General features: G+C 38.8%; 1 protein-coding gene across 8 annotated transcripts in view; it reads left to right on the top strand.

The window, feature by feature from the left end:
* NCKAP5 (NCK associated protein 5) overlaps positions 1 to 17,199 on the top strand; it is a 960,379-nt gene that overhangs the window by 125,883 nt on the left and 817,297 nt on the right. For 7 of the 8 annotated variants that reach the window (XM_049097384.1, XM_049097386.1, XM_049097387.1 and 4 more), the window contains exon 2: positions 14,946 to 15,075. In XM_049097384.1, the coding sequence (XP_048953341.1) occupies positions 15,007 to 15,075 (69 nt within the window). In that variant the 5' untranslated portion in view covers positions 14,946 to 15,006. Of the gene's footprint in view, positions 1 to 14,945; positions 15,076 to 17,199 lie in introns of those variants that run through there. The other variant, XM_049097391.1, reaches the window with a different exon arrangement.

Raw genomic sequence — 17,199 nt, 5'->3', positions numbered from 1 at the left:
GCACTGTTGGTGGGAACATGAACTGGTACAGCTGCTCTGGAAAACTGTGTGGAGGTTCCTCAAAGAGTTAAAAATAGACCTGCCCTACGATCCAGCAATTGCACTGTTGGGGATTTACCCCAAAGATACAGATGCAATGAAACGCCAGGACACCTGCACCCCGATGTTTCTAGCAGGAATGTCCACAATAGCCAAACTGTAGAAGGAGTCTCAGTGTCCATCGAAAGATGAATGGATAAAGAAGATGTGGTCTTAGTATACAATGGAATATTACTCAGCCATTAGAAACGACAAATACCCACCATTGGGTATTTGTATTTGTTTCAACGTAGATGGATTTGGAGGGTGTTATGCTGAGTAAAGTAAGTCAATCAGAGAAGGACAAACATTATATGGTCTCATCCACTGAGGAATATAAGAAATAGTGAAAGGGAATAAAGAGGAAAGGAGGGAAAATGAGTGGGAAATATCAGTGAGGGTGACAGACATGAGAAACTCCTAACTCTGGGAAACAAACAAGGGGTAGTGAAAGGGGAGGTGTGTGGGGGAAAGGGGTGACTGGGTGATGAGCACCAAGGGAGGCACTTGACAGGGCGAGCACTGGGTGTTATGCTATGTGTTGGCAAATTGAACTCCAATAACAAAAAGATAATGCTGGCCTCATTGAACAAATTTGCAAGTTTCCCTTCCATTTCTATTTTTTGAAACAGCTTCAGAATAATTTGTATTAGTTCTTCTTTAAATGCTTGGTAGAATTACCCTGGGAAGCTATGTGGCCCTGGACTCTTGTTTGTCAGGAGATTTTTGATTACTGCTTCTATTTCCTTACTGGTTATAGGTCTGTGCAGGTTTTCTATTTCTTCCTGTTTTAGTTTGGTAGTTTATAAGTTTCCGAGATTGCATCCATTTCTTCCAGATTGCCTAATTTGTTGTCATATAATCGCTCATAATATGGAACCAGAAAAGACCCTGAATTGCCAGAAGAATGTTGAAAAAGAAAACCAAACCTGGTAGCATCACAATTTCTTACTTCAAGCTATATTACAAAGCTGTAATAATCAAGACAGTATGGTACTGGCTTAAAAACACACACTGGTGAAAAAATTATAACTAATTCTATTGAAGTAAGGAATAAGAGCTCCCACTATTAACTTGCTATCTTAGCCAATGCAAAATGACCAGAGGAAGAAATAAGAATAGTAAATATTGGAAAGGAAGAGTCCAACACTATAAAATAAGCCCATTTAGAACTAGCAAAAGTGTTCAGAATAATATCTAAGCAGTTTAAATGATGCCAAAGTTTATTAATCAGTGTTTTTTTCCATACTTCCTATATCCAGTTAGAAAATATAAAGTATTTAACTTCAAGAGCAACAAAAACAAATACCGTGGATTTAAAAGAGATATTCCTATTTAATGAAATTTATGACACTTTGCAGAAGGACCTGAACAATGACAAAAATTAATGGAGAGATTCTGCTTAAATTATCTATTGTCACATGACGAATGACTCCAATATTTGGTTACTTAGCACAAGAATGACTTATTTTTTTCTTTTTTTGAAAAAGATTTATTTGAGAGAGAGAATGTGAGTGTAAGAAATAGAAGAGCATAAGCCAGGGAGGGGTATAAGGAAAGGGAAGAGCAGAGGGAGAAGGAGGAACATATTCTCTACTGAGCAGGAAGCTCAATGTGGGACTCGATCCCAGGACCCTGGGATCATAAGCTGAGCTGAAGGAAGATGCTTAACCGACTGAGCCATCCAGGCACCTCATAACTTTTTTTTTTTTTCCTAATGATTCCATGAGTTGACAATCCCTGTGTTTTTCTGTTGTTCTCACCTAAGATCATTCATGTGGCTATGGTCATCTGAAGACTTGATTAGAGCTGGGGGATCCAAAGTGGGCTTACCTAGATTATCTTGCAGTTGATGTGGCTAGACACCTCAGTTCTCCTTCTCCAGTGGGCTACACTGGGCTTCTTCTTATCATAGTAATCTCAGGGTTGTAAGAAGGTAGAAGCTTCAAGTTTTCTTAGATTTTATGTCAGAAATCATCATCATTTTTTTGCTTTTGTATTTGTCAATAGAGTCATAAGCCCTTTCATAGTCAATAATTGGAATGAGCACCACCCCTAGACTGACAGAACATCAAAGACTCATTTCAAAGGGAGAAAAGGGCATTCTGGGATGGAAGAAATTTTTGACCATTAAGCAATCTACCACACATTTGCATTGCTAAATCGGATCACTCATAAATGTAATAATCTAAATTCTCTCTTTAATAATCTATATAGGTAAATACAATCCAATGAAAATCGATACATTAATTTTTAGAGAACACAATGAGATAATCCTAAAGTTCAACCAGAAGACAAAAATGAATACAGATAGCCAAGAAAATTTCCAAACAGAGCAACAACAAGGGAAACTGGACCAACAAAATTTCAAAATATACTGTACCTTCATAGTTAAAACAGTGTGGTAATGGTGCAAGGATTAGGCAAATGGATCAGTATTTTTTTAAATAGAGAATCAAGGAGAAGAACCATACATATATTGAACTTTGTTATTGTGAGGGAGCATTCCAAAAACAGTGGATGAAATTTAATCACAGAATTAATGAATATCCTTTTTTAAAAGATTTATTTATTTATTTATTAGAGAGAGATAGAGAACATGAGCAAGGAGAGGGGGAGAGGGAGACAGACTCTCCAGCTGACTCCCTGCTGAGCATGGAGCTTATTGTGGGGCTCTATCTCAGGACCCTGAGATCATGAGAACTAAGCTGAAATTAAGAGTTGGGTATCTAACAGACTGAGGCACCCAAGTGCCACTGAGTATCTTTTTCAAAGACTAAGTTAAATCTAATACTTTATACCATGGATAAAAGTGTTCAGTATTCAGATATACTATAAAAATATTAAGAGCATGTAATGGAATTCTTTGTCAATTTAGAAGGCATAAAGGAAAAGGTTGATGAAATTGACTATAAATAAGTTACAACATTCTATACAATGATGAATAAAGTGAAGAACCAAGATAGACTGGGAGAACATATTTGCAATGCCTGTTCATAAATAATTAACACTCAAATTATAGTAATATTTCTTATAAGGCAATAAAAAGCAATAGGAGTGAGAGAATGGGCAGATAACCTAAGCAAGGTATGCAGAAGAGAATAATTCAAATGACCAGCAAACATAAAGATGCCTAACTTCACCAATAATCATGTAATATAAATTAAAGCAATGGGATTTTTTTTCTTTCACTAATGTATTTGTTTTAAGATTGATTCTATTCAGTAGTGACAACTATGTGAAAAATGAGTAGTCTCACTTCTAGTGATGGCATGCATTCTTAAAATATTGTCAAAGGCTAATAGGCAATTTCTATCAAAATTAGACAATTTTTACACTGCAGTTCCACCTTTAGAAATCTAAACCTTATAGAGAAACTCAGGCACAAAAGATGCATATACAATTCTAATGGCAGCACTGTCTAGAATCAGAAAACAATGGGGCCTGTTTAAATTTCTATTCATAAGTTAATAAACAATTTATTCATTCATTCTACAGAACAACGTAGAACTGTAAAACAATGAATTAGGCCCTTCTGTATTGAATATATTAGGTGAAAACGTCACAGAGAAATAGATGTTGATCCCATTTATATAGAAAGAAAAAAATCAATATTTATATATTTCTGCAGGTAAACTTGTGGAAAAACTATTAAAAGTCATTACCTTCTGCGGATAGGAGTAAAAATGTACAGTTTTCACATTAGATAATGTGTGTGTTTTTACTGCTTATATCTCTTACAAAGAAGATTAGTGCGTATGATATAATTTTTAAAGGAATCTGAATGAAAGATGTTATTAACGTAATAGATTTCATCAAGTTCTAGGAAGCTTCAGAGACCGTGACAAGGAAGCCAAAGGCTGTGGAAACTTTCTCATAAGAGATAGTGTTGAAGAACCTGGGCATCTTGTGTTTGAGTAAGAGAAAACTTATATTTGCTCCAGGGAACAGAGCTATGGCCAAGTGGATGAAAATTCAGGAGACAAAGTAAAACTTTCTAATTATTCACGACACTCAAATGTGAGCTAGGTTTCTGAAAAAGGCAGTGGGAGCTTCTGTTACTGGAAGAAGCAAGCAGAGACAGGGCAACAATTTGTTAGGCTTATTTTATAGACAGTGACTGTATTGTTGGGGGGTGGGATGGGGGAGAGGGGTCCAAAAGAAGCCATTTAAACCTTAGGTTCTGGGATTCCAAACGTCCTGAGTAGATATAAACATAAAAATTATTGTGCATGACCTATGTAGTCCATGATGCATCTCAGATTATGTCTGGAACAAAGCCATGACATCTAGCTAGAAGATCATAGTTCTATGAGAAAATTCATAGAATTTCACCTTTAAGTGGAGCCAGATAAGCTCTCCATTTTAAATTTCAGATCCTTTAGCATCAAAGTGGAATTCATAGACCAGAAGCATCCGCTTATTAGACATGCAGAATCTCAGACTTTACTGTAGACCTACTTAATCAGAATCTGCATTTTAATGAATCTACTAGGGATTCCTATTCTTGAATCTGAGAAGCACTGATTATCCAACTATCTATAGAACTTCTCTTATTCTGGAGCCTTCAAAGTCCAAATAAAAAGAAACAACTCATGAAAAGAAAAAAAAAGCCTCAGTAATTAGAAGTTTTGATTAGCACTGCTCATAATCTGGGAGACATGAGGACAAGAAGGGAAGTATGGCCATATATATATACATAGATATATCTGCATGGGTGTACATGTAGTACATATACATTATGTACACACACATACACACACACACACACACACACACACACACCCTTACCTCCACTCTCTCTAGTTATCAGTGCAAATTGGTGCTTATCAACTGTTTTACTTTTGAAAGAGATTTCAGCTCACCTCCCCACAAGTGAATAGCATTCTCAATTTAATTAAACACTGAATAGAAAAAGATAAACATCTTTGAGACTTTTTCATACGTTTCGTTTTGACAGCTGTTATTACTTAGGACATCATTAATGTCATATTCTACATTTTATGGTGTATTATGAATTCTTTCCATTGGTTTCAGCATATAAATGGTTATTTCAACCTTGCTTTACTAGGCATTGAACATTTCTTTTCACATCGGGACTGTTTGGGACATAGGAGTTGTGGAAGGAGGTTACCATAAAAGAAGAAAAAAAAACTCTTCAAGAGAAGAAAGCTTCCAGGTAGCTGGAAAAATCCTAATTGCCATGTAAAGCCTTAGCAAAAGTGTACTGTCGTCTGACTTATTTGACTATATCTATTTCTTGAATCGTCTTGGCTTTTCACTTGTGTACTAACACTTTTAATGGAAAATAATGAATTCAGCAATGTAGGGGGACATCACAATTAAACTTTGTGCTGGATCTTCTCGAAACATTGTTTCTCACAAACAGTTTTCTTAACAAGTCATGTTGTCTTTTAGCGGGCTTTGCAGAGTTTAGAGCAGATTCTCCCCAACTGGCCCCAGATGGAAAAAACACTCTTGAAATTGGATGGTTTTTTAAGTGTAGCTCTCCACAGCCTTCTCAAAGGGGGGGTGGGGGGAGCTTGAACAGAATGCATTTAGTAGCATGGTCTATAATTCCCCCAGCAGCCCACGTTATTTGGATGTTTTTGCTTCTGGCTGTGGAATTTTTCTAATTTAATTAACTCATTAGCGTTAGCAGATGACACAGTGTGAAAATTCTTTTCCCCAGTCACTTATCTAAATATTCTTCCATTCCTCTGGGGTTATGTGCACACTTTATTTATTTTTAAAAGTTATTTATTTATCTGTCTCATTTTTACAGTGACTTTCCCCTTAGGAGTTCATGGGCAACATACGGGCATTTCATGTAATGTACTAGAAGCATTTCTTTAAGCAATAAATGGAGAGGAGGTAGAGGAGGGAACAAAACAGGGAGAACAGCTTTACTGAGAAGGAAGGGGAGGGAAAGAACAGATGGTTGGAGAAGAGCAGCCCGAGCTGAAATGCTTATCCTGGTCCAAAAGCCTTGCTATTCCATCTCTTAGCTTTTGGTTCATACACTGTAAAAATGTAGCAATAGTTTCTGTCTGGAAATCAGCTGGAAATACTTGAATGGCAATGAAGGCAAGTTTTACAGGATTATTCCAACCAGAAATGAGTCTTCTTTGTGCCAAAAACATTCATTCATTCACTTTTTTAAAACCTTTTATGATATGAATCTTCCTTCCCTCAAAATTTGAGGATGTGTTCTTTCCTTTCTCCTTTCTCTTCTCTTCTCTTCTCTTCTCTTCTCTTCTCTTCTCTTCTCTTCTCTTCTCTTCTCTTCTCTTCTCTTCTCATGAGCCCTGGGGCCAAAATAGATATTGAATAAAAGTTATTCTTTTTTAAAAAAAGATTCTATTTATTCATGAGAGAGAGAGAGGCAGAGACACCAGTAGAGGGAGAAGCAGGCTCCATGCAGGGAGCCCGACATGGGACTCGATCGTGGGTCTCCAGAATCACGCCCTGGGCTGAAGACAGCGCTAAACTGCTGAGCCACCCACGCTGCACTTATTATTGAATTCTGAATGAAAGAAATTCTGTTGAGTTATAACTAACAGTTATTGAGTATCTACTCAGGATTTGGTTTTATTTAAAGATTTCATTTATTTATTTGTGGAAGAGAGAACACTAGAGAGAGCAGGAGAAGGGGGGAAGGCAGAGGCAAACTATGTGCTGAGCAAGGAGCCCAATGCAGGACCCAATCCCAGGACCCTGGGATCAGGACCTCAGCCAAAGGCAGACACCCAACCTACTGAGACACTCAGGTGACCTCTACTCAGTACTTGAAAATGAGCATCGTAAGCCTCAGAGCCATCTTGTTAAGATGATTGCTGCTGCTGCTATTTTCATTTTATCCAGGAAGAAACTGGGACCAAGCCATGTTAAATAAATTGCTCAAGCTCATAAAGATCACTTATGGTCACAGAACTTTTCAGCAGGATAATTTGAACTCAGGACTCTCCAGGATGCTGCTACCCAAAATGATGTGGATGTAGCAGAGTCAGGATGGAAGAGCCTCAAACTGCCATGAGGAAGCTTCTTTGGGTTCCTGCTGAGAGAGAATCATAACCCGACTTTCTGTAGCAAATAAATATGTCTTGGGTAATAGAAAGCATTGACACTGAGTTGTATATTTTGAAAGGCTCAACTTTATGAACTTTTTTTTATTATATCTCAACTTAAAAAGTATTTAAATAGTAAGAGTTGGAAATGATTGAATGGTAGATGTTTTGGAGGTGTGAAGAGCTTTCCCTGTCCTTTGTTCCTAAGGAGCTTAATTCACATTAGTATCTGTTCTTTCACTGTTGTAGTTTGCTGAGCTGCATGCTGAACGACAGCAAAGATTTCCAGACCCTGCCTGTGCTGGAATCCCCTAGTTCCTGGGTTGGAGGTAGCCGTTTATGTAAAGGGACCATGAGGCAGTAATTCTTAGGGTTTCTTTCTGGCATTTAAACTATCAGCTGTAAGCTACTGAGTAGCTTCTAGGGTGAGAAGTTTAATAAACATGAGCCATGAAATCATTCTTTAAAACCAATTTTCATCATCATGCAAGATTTTCCTCCACTTCAAAGAAAAAAGCTGTTGTCACATCCTGCAGAGAGTGTTTCCAGCCACTAACTTATCTGGCAAGGACTGGCCACATTTGGGAAATCTGTTAGCATGCAGTCTTCTAAATCAGTTTCAGGGTGCTGTTAGGACTTAAATAGACATTTTGTGGTTGTAAGTCACAGCATTTGGCATATTTTTTTTTTATTCTCCTGTCCAGAATGGAGACAGTGGTTTTCTGTTCCAAGTGTGCGTGCACACACACCAGCACTCACACACTCCTACACATTCACACGTGTGCAACCCCACACAGTTATGTACATGTGCAAGTACTTCATGAATGGATGTATCAATAGCAAAAAGTTGTTGAGCCAACATACCTTCTAGGAGGAAACTGCTGTATGTGTGTGTTTAAAGTATAAGAAAAGGCAACTGCTTTCCTTTACATGGACCTAATACATCTGGATGAAAAGATTTCAATACAAAGCTGACAGGAGTTTCAAACATTCTATTTGGTAGCTATAAGCAAATCTTACAGATTCAGTTTCCTCTTTTCCCTCCTGCTCTTTGCACTTAGAAATAAGAGCAGGATACTCTTGGAGAACAGTGGAGAGAAAGGGAATGAATGGGTCTGGAAGCATTTGAGTCAGGAATTTCTTCCACTCTTGTCCTTGCTTTTGGAGGTTCTTTTCCCCATCCTCTGAATGATGGCTTCACTCTGAGTTTCTAAGATTCTATTTGTGCATTAACTTAGAATCTAGATATGATATTTCTGTCTTTAGTCAATATTAATTTTTGCATGTAGCGAAAGACTACTTTCAGCAAGATGATTAGTGAGCTAGACAGGATGGGCATACTGGGGAGATGCCGATCCATATTGTTTGTATCTAATATTCTTCTTCTTTGGGATCAGTGTTTTCAGCTTAAGTATTATTAGTTGCAGTGACTGAAAAAAGGCAGTTGTTTCTGCCAGTAACTGTGTGTCCCTTGGCCTTCAAGGAAAGGAAAGCAAGAAACGTGCTTCACCCTTTCAAACTGGTGCTGCATGTCAGAGTCATTCAGAGAGCTTAAAGTAATGAAAACTGCATCGACCCCTAAGAATCCTGACTGATTTGATCTCTGTGACTCCCCTGGGTGACTCCAATAGATGGCAAAGTTGAGGACCACTGCTTCAACCAGTGGTTAACAACCCAGGCTGCTGTCACCATACTCTAGTGCCTGGGGGCCCTGTGCCTAGAGATTTCAGTGATCTGAGATGGGATATGGGCATTGATGTGTTTTACAAGGTCTGCAACCAGGGTGGAGATGCATGAACTGCCTTGTCAGGGACAAGAAACTTGCTGCCTTTTTGTTTGGTCTTTGGCCCGTTCAATTCTGAAATCATTCTTTGTAGGATTTATACCATTAGGAACTAGTATACTGGATACTGCAAGGGATGTGCCAGTGAGCTTGCCAGTTGTATATGAGGCTGCAAACAATCCTATTTTGCATAGTTTGTTGCTTAACGAAGCTGACTGAAAAAGTATCCTGAATCTTACATTGTCTCATCACAACTTCACAAGAACCTGGTGAGAACAGATTGGCGAATGTAAATTCACAGAAGTTAGGGAACATACTCAAGTTTACGTGGCAAAGAGGGCTGAAAGCTAAATCTTTTAATGCCTTTGGTTCTACCTTTTTGCTCCATTTCTTCCAGGATTACCATTAAAATTTCAAAACAGAGGTGGGAAGTAGGGGAATCAGAGAGGCAGGAATTGCTATGGAGAAAAGTTCTCAGAATATGTGTGAGTGTATGAGAGAATGTGAATAGGTGTGTCTGCATGTGAGTGACAATGCACTTGTGAGCAAATATGCCTTTGAGGTTTATTTAATGGTGTTTGATTACAGTCCCTTGAAAATTATACAGTCTGTTAATAAAGTCTGGCAGAAAAAAGAAATCAGTGATGTCTTGAGGAATATTAAAGGACCTGTCTAGCGTTGAAAGGCCATTACTATCTGTGAGAAAAATTAAAGAGAGTTTATTAAGGCCAACACAGATTCTACAGATACCTAGAAAATGATATTTTCATCAGTAAGAGAGAGATGCACGTGAGAGGAGAAGGGAGACTGATATCAATGTCCATCAGGCAAAAAAAAGATGCTTAATTTCCTGTCTTCCTTCAAATCTGACCATTTTCCTTCCCTTGCAAGGAGGGAGAAGCTTCCAACCCATCACTTGGAGGCAGATCTGTGTTCTTTATAACCAGCGTTGTTAGAAGCCACAGAAAAGGCATGAACAGGACTCAGTTATGGTACTTTGTAAGTTCAGGCAGGTCCTAAGCAGTAATTTTTAAGTTGATAATAGTTTTAAAATCATGATAAAATATTTTCTTTGAGGCTTGAGTATGTCTGTGTGTTTGGCTATAAAAATAATTTCAGGGTTATAAATGTGTATAGCAGTTCTTTGCTGTAGCAATGTTATATTGCCACCTTGCTCTTTATGTGATCACAAAGACAGCTGTAAACATTCATTTATTCCTTTATTCACGCGAACAACAAATGTTCATTGAGTGTCTGCCATGTTGCTATGCATCAGGCATTATACTACCTCGGAGAACATTGAACTTAAAATATCGTCCCTGCTCTCCAGGAACTTAGTGTCTGGTGGGATTTTTAATTCCATGCTGTTGTTCAGAAGGCTTACATAAAGGAGACCAGGAATTCCTCAAGGAAGGCTGGCTGCCTGTCCAATGGTATCTCCATGGGGTGTGACTCAATTATTGTCAAGCCTGGAAAAGAGAAACTATACTCAGTCTTTCAAGCAGGAAGAGAGTTGATGCAAGGAATCTTTTAATGAAACTTGAAAACGCTGGAGGTAGCAAAAGGCATAAGTTGGTGGGACTGAAGGACTGAAAAGCTGCTTCTGCCTTTTTAAATACTGAGCTTGGAGGAATCACAGAAGGTACTGGATCATGCAGTCACCTGCTGTTGATGCTGCTCATCAAGACCTCTAGACCTTCAATAAAGAGAAGTGTATAGCGGGGGAAGGCAGGAATGGGTGGGTGGTAGTGAGGCCGGTGAAATCCAACAGTGAATTAACCAGCAGAGAGGGTCTGGGAGTAGCCACTGACACTCAGAGTTTTCTGTCAGGTGTTAGACTCATAAATTTATTAGTACCCTTAGATATGATCAGACTTTGAAATCTGACTGAAATTAAATTGTATGGACTGAAATGTAACCCCTGGAAATTCATGTTGAAGTCCTAACACCCAAAGGGACCATATTTGGAGATAGGGCCTTTTAGGAGGTAATTGAGGTTAAAAGAAGTCATAAGAGTAGGGGCCTCATTCAATAGGACTGATGTCCTTATAAGCAAGAGAAAAGAAAGAGGCACCAGAAGCATGTATGCAAAGGAAAAAGTCATGTCGGGACACAGAAGGTGACCAAATGTATGCTAAGGAGAGATGTCTCACCAGAAACCAACACTGCCAACACCTTGATCTTGAACTTCCAGCTTCCAGAACTGTGAGAAAATAAATTTCTATTGCTTAAGCCACTGAGTCTGTAATATTCTGTTATATATTGCAAGCTGACTGATATACTAAGCAAATATCTAAATGATGAATATAAAGAGTCAGATGCTGACTTGCAAATTTGTATTAAAAATGTAACTTTTCAAAAGATTGCCTCCTTATATTTGCTGGTCAACACATTCTTCTTCTATAAGCAAAACTACTTGTGAATCAAATAAAATTGGAAGGTTGTTTTATGGCAGTGGTCTCTAAGCAAGGGGATTTGTTGGATGATACAAATGGCCAGTGTAATGCCAAAGTATCTGGGATCTGACATACTCACGTCCCCTCTAGCCATGCAGTCTTTTCTGGGTATGTGTAAATGCGGGCACTGTCGTTCCGCAACAGTGCTGGAGGTGGAGTGTGATAGCCTTCCTGATTTTTCCTTTTGTGGACTCCTCTCCTTTTCATATTGATACAACCTGGTTGCCACTTTGTTTCATGCATGGGCTTCCTTTGATCCTTTCAGATGACTTTACTTTGTTTGATCCTTTCCATGATTGCTTTATGGAATAATTCATGAATTTTCAAGTTCTTGGTATGGTGGTAGTACATACATTTAGGATGGTAACTGGCCAGGACACATTGCTACCGCTGTACTACTAGTTGCCATTGATCCTGTTCTTCTGATTGGCTAATTCCTGTGCCTTTTCAGTTGCTGAATGTTTTGAAGGTCAATCTCTGCCCAAATAACTGACACTATAAAGTATGAAAAGAAATTGACCAGGCTAAACCGTTCAATCAGCCTTCCACATAGCAGACTGGGCTGTTTCAGGACTTTTAAAAGGATCCCTGTTTCCCAAAATGACAATCCCATCAGCCTATATGGAGCAATAAATCGAGCCACTAGAGTTACTCATGAAAGAATTTAATTATATTTACCAGAAGGGATGATCAATATGTCTGATATTTAAAGCTTACCTACTATGTGCCAGGTACTGGGAAAACTCTTTAAATAGATCATCTCATTAATCATCCCAACAACCCCACTCTGAGGAAAGTCCTATTATTAATGTCATTTTATGGATGAATCAATTGAAGCCTATATAGAGTAAATGGTTTGTCTAATGTTACTAGCTAGCAAGGAGTAATCAAACCCTAAGATTAAATGTTGTGCTCAGAACAAACAAGTTATCTTGTCCTATAAGATGCTTGTGTGATGCAGTTGTCGCTTTATGACTTAGAACTTGCTCATCCATTATCTTCCCAACTCATACTTAAAAAACTGGTTCCCTATTCTGGAGGTATACAAACCTCTTTCCGGATTTTTCCCAGCAGAAAGACTAGTCTCTATCTAGAATGCTCTTTACCTGCATTTTTATATGACTGGCTTCTCTTTTTATCATTCTGTCTAAAATGATCTCCCCTTCCACATGCTTGACACTGCAATACCACCTCATGATGGTTATTTCCTCCCTAAGCAGGTACCTCTCATGATTCGGAGTTGTTCACTTATTTATTTCCTCTATCTTCCATGAAGTTCCATGAAGGCAGGAATTCAGTCTCTCTCATATATGACTGTGTCACTAACACCTAAGGACTGGGACCTTCATACATGAGGCACTTCAGAAATACATGCTACCTGCCAAAGGATTATGTATTGCGATCTACCAAATGCCAGGGCTCTTTGGAATATGATGTAGGAGGGTGAGAAATTATATATATATATATATATATATATATATATATATATATATATATATATGAAAAATGACAACAGGAAAATGACTTAGGGGGTATGTTTTTGATAGAAGGAGAATTCTTAGGACCTGAGTAGTCTCTCAAGCTGGATCCATCATTACAGAGAATATCTGAGCTACCAGTGAGTGCATACAGTATGAAAATAGTGTATATATCTCATACTGAGATGAGGAGGGGGCAGCAAAGTGGATGGGAATAGCTGAAAATAGGAAAGGTAAGCCCTTAAAATAAATTTCACTTGACTAATAGGTTTGCCGATAGTACACACAACTAACTTTGTTCTGGAAAATGCTGCCAAAAGTTTTTTAACTACTATGCTTTACCAACCAGCATATAGTAAGAAATCCTATATTTAAACTGTGCTAGGTGATGGTGGTGGTTAATAAGTAAGTCCCTAAGGATTCCTATGAAATGTGGGAGAGAAAGACGTTTTTGCCCAGTGGGGTGACCAGGAAGGTCCTGTGAAGGAGATGGGACCCTGCGCCAGGCACTGGAGAGGGGATAATTAGACCCAGTCGGGGTGAGGGGGTTGATCTAAAGTGTGGTTTCGGGAATGTGCCTCACATATTCAGGGACTGTAAGAAACTAATTGGCAGGAAGTAGACCTTGAACACTATGTTGAAAATTTTGGTTTTGTATCTTGAATTCAGAATGGACTCCTAGCAGTTTCCTAGCAGTTACTGAGTGAACAAGTAATGAATTGAAATTGGTCTTCCTAAAAATGAGAGGTAGTGGATGGAGGAGAGAACCTATGGCCAGGTGGAGAGTCCATCAGTTTCTTACTACCAGACCATCTTTTGGGCAAACCCTATCTGGGGCACAGTTGTCCCAGCCCTCCTCCTGGTGGGGGAAACAAGGAGCAAGATGCCATATGCTGTGAGCTGTGAGGCCAGGTCTATCATATCCTCATTAGATTTGGAACAGTTGAGAGGGCTATGGAAAATAATTTCTTTCAGTTTTATCAAAAGCTGATTGGTATATTATCCTACTTAAGTTTAGCTTTTCTACAATAGCAGGATAATGGCTATATGTTTTATGTAGATTATGAGCAATTTCTGTATTGCCAAGTGCATTCTAAACCATCAAAGATGTATTAAATTATGTTAACTTTAGTATTTATCTGGTTTTTAATGTAATCTGTGCATAATTGTAACTTACATGTAAGTTGTAGCTTATTGCCTTTATATCATTTTACATCTATCATTTGATCACCAATGTTACCTGTTTTCGCAGTTTAGAAAGATGAGTTTCAGAGAGGCTGAATGGCTTGCCAAGGTTACTTGGGGAATGGGTAGGAAAGCTGGACTAAAGCCTATTTCTCTTACTTCAGGCCATTTATATCTTGGTGAAAACTGGAAGCCAGTGCTTAAAACACATAATATTCTTACTAACCAGGACACTTGATTGTTCTAGAGCAAGCAACCACAGTGGAATATAGGGATTAACTATATCTGATATGGTAAAATGCAGTGAGTGGATATAAGTCCTCTGCCATTCATTCAGAATCCACCTGTCCTAGAGGGACTGTATCTTATAATGTTCCCCAAGTATGTTTAAATTAAATATTTTATGATGAAATATTGGCAAGTTTCAGTTTCCTCTCCTCCGGCCTTAGACTCAGCAACTCTTGGTTACGGAACCTGGTTTTGTCAGTTTGATCTCATGGAATTTGCAAACAGCATCTATGTGCTCAGTAACAGAATGATTCTGGCTGCTAGAGGGAGGACGAGTGTGGAGCAAGCATGGCATGAAACGGGCTGTTTGCTTTTTTCCACAGTCTGCTGATTCAACCTGCAAACCCATTCCCCAACTCCATTAGCAAGACCTATAAAAACACAGGGGCCTCCGTAAAGATGACTCTGACATTTGTAACACGGAGAGGTCTTTTGAGTTGAGAGAGCCCAGTTCTGTACTTAGGATTTTGAGTTGAGAGAGCCCAGTTCTGTACTTAGGATTTGGGTCTGGGTATTTTGGCTTCAACACTTGTTTCTGGTTAGAAAGCTAAAAACAAGGGTCTAAACACTGTTCACTTGGATGGTAAAACACGTGCTCACTTTTTTGCAGTGATCCTGGAAACAGAAGGGGAATTCTTATAAATCACAAAGGAAAATAAATAACTTCACCCATGGAGGGAAAGAGACAGCTTGAGAAAAGAGACTTTGGAAAAAGGCTGTCTCTAGACAGCAGTCTTGTGGTAAGTACTAAATATGCATTTACCACTCTATATGTTTTGGCTGAAAATGCATTATTCTTTGACTGTTATTTCCTGAACCCTGTGCTTTTGAAACTTCTATTCCAGTTACCCCATTAGCCCTATCCCTTGGGACTTGGTTTCATTTATTTTTTACCAAGTCAAAAGCCAGCAAATTATTGGAATGTTTGTATAGTGTCTTAATAGGCAAATGTCATAATCTGTCAACATTATATATAATTACATTAATTCCAGCCGAAGTAGACTTTAACCTATACAAAAACACTACTGTAAAGCTGATGCCAAATGCCAAGCCTATATATAGTTGTTCCAGCACCCATTTATCTTAATTTGGGGGATAGGTTGAATAAAAATTCAATAGAGCTTCAAATATTGAAGAGTGAAGAGTATCTGAGATCTTCTTCGGTATGTACCATGGTTCAATAGTTTATATCTTTCTTTCTAAGGGTGCTCATGCTGATGAGCGTCATTCTTAACAACCTGGTTGTGTTTGCTTTCAAGGAAAGAGACTAAGTCACTGATTTTGGAAGGTTGGCTGTCTCTGAGCTCAGATGTATACTTACCTCTTGTATTGCCTAATACATGCGAACAGAGCAAGAAATTAAGCGACTCACTCCTTTCTCTTTTGCTCATCTACTGAAATAGAGATATAGCTCAGCTTCTTCTTTTACATGTTGTGGAGAGATGTGCTTTATTCATTTGTATGCTTCCAGAACTTAGCCTGGAGTCTGGTCAGAGTAGGTATCCAATCAAATTTATGGGTTTTTTTTTTTTTTTTTACAATCAAATTTATGTTGAGTGGATTTGTCAGTTGCACTTTTCCCACTCCGCTGCTATAGGTCTGGCTCTGCCAGTGTATAGACTAGCTGGTTACCCCATAATTGCTGAGGCTTAAAACTGTTCCTAGATGTGTTTCCAGGGATGGAGAAAAGGATTACGTTAAACTTTTGTGTTTAGTTCCTCTCTTATTCTTAGATTCAGTTTCTGTGTCTGTGTGGACTTTGCACTGACCAGCCTACTTTCAGAGGCTAAGAACTTATATAGCATTTTAGATTCTCCTCCCAGTGGATGTGCCCTTTTCTCATCTCTTAGGTCTTTCTATCTCCGGGTAGAATGTGATGCAAATAGTGTGTGTGTGTGTGTGTGTGTGTGTGTGTGTGTGTATTTATATGTCTATTCCCTGGGGATAGTTTCTGGGGAAATATATGATAAAAAGATAATTTATCAGCCTCTCCTTTGCCAAAGAAGATACTTTTTACCTACTAACCTACCAATAGGGTCTGTCCTATACCTAACAGAGGACAGAGATGCCTCTGTTTACAGAGATGCTCATTATAATATGAGCAGCACAGGAAAGGTTCTCATTTAAAAAAAAAATTGTGGGCAGCCCGGGTGGCTCAGTGGTTTGGCACCGCCTTCAGCCCAGGGTGTGATCCTGGAGACCTGGGATCCTGTCCCATGTCCGGCTCCCTGCATGGAGACTTCTCCCACTGCCTGCATCTCTGCCTCTCTCTTTCTCTGTGTCTCTCATGAATAATAAATAAAAAGTCTTTTAAAAAAATTTGTGTGTGAGGGAGAAAGCTAAAGCAGGTGGGAGAAGCAGAGGGAGAAGGATAAGCAGACTCTGAGCCGAGCACAGAGCTAATGTGGGGCTTGATCCCACAACCTTGAGATCATGACCAGAACTGATATCAAGAGTCAGACACCTAACTTGACTGAGCCACCCAGGTTCCCCACAAGAAAGATTCTCCCAACACAAAAATACCCTTGCTGATTAGTCCCTAGCATCCTAAATTCTGCTTTTTGTGCCAGAGAATATGCAAAGATGCTATATATGCAAACATGCTAAGCTATTGTCTTTCAATAATTCATAGTAGCGCTCATTAATTAAAGGTCTTGGAGCTTTCCCAAATGTCAAGCAGCTCAGCAAAATTTTGTTGAGGGCATTGGTAAACAATAGGATGCAGAGCATGGAGTGCTGGGATGCAGGACTGGTTTAGGGTGGAGAGGGAGACGCAGTGAATTACTATGAGAACATTGCATACCTGAAAATCAGAGAAAGAGGAAACAGCTTTAATGAAACCATCGTCCACATTTAAATTTTGC

The sequence above is a fragment of the Canis lupus genome, chromosome 19 (genome assembly GCF_003254725.2).
Source record: "Canis lupus dingo isolate Sandy chromosome 19, ASM325472v2, whole genome shotgun sequence".
Lineage (NCBI taxonomy): Eukaryota > Metazoa > Chordata > Mammalia > Carnivora > Canidae > Canis > Canis lupus.
Note: the sequence above shows the minus strand (reverse complement) of the source record. Positions and strands in the feature narration are given on the sequence as shown.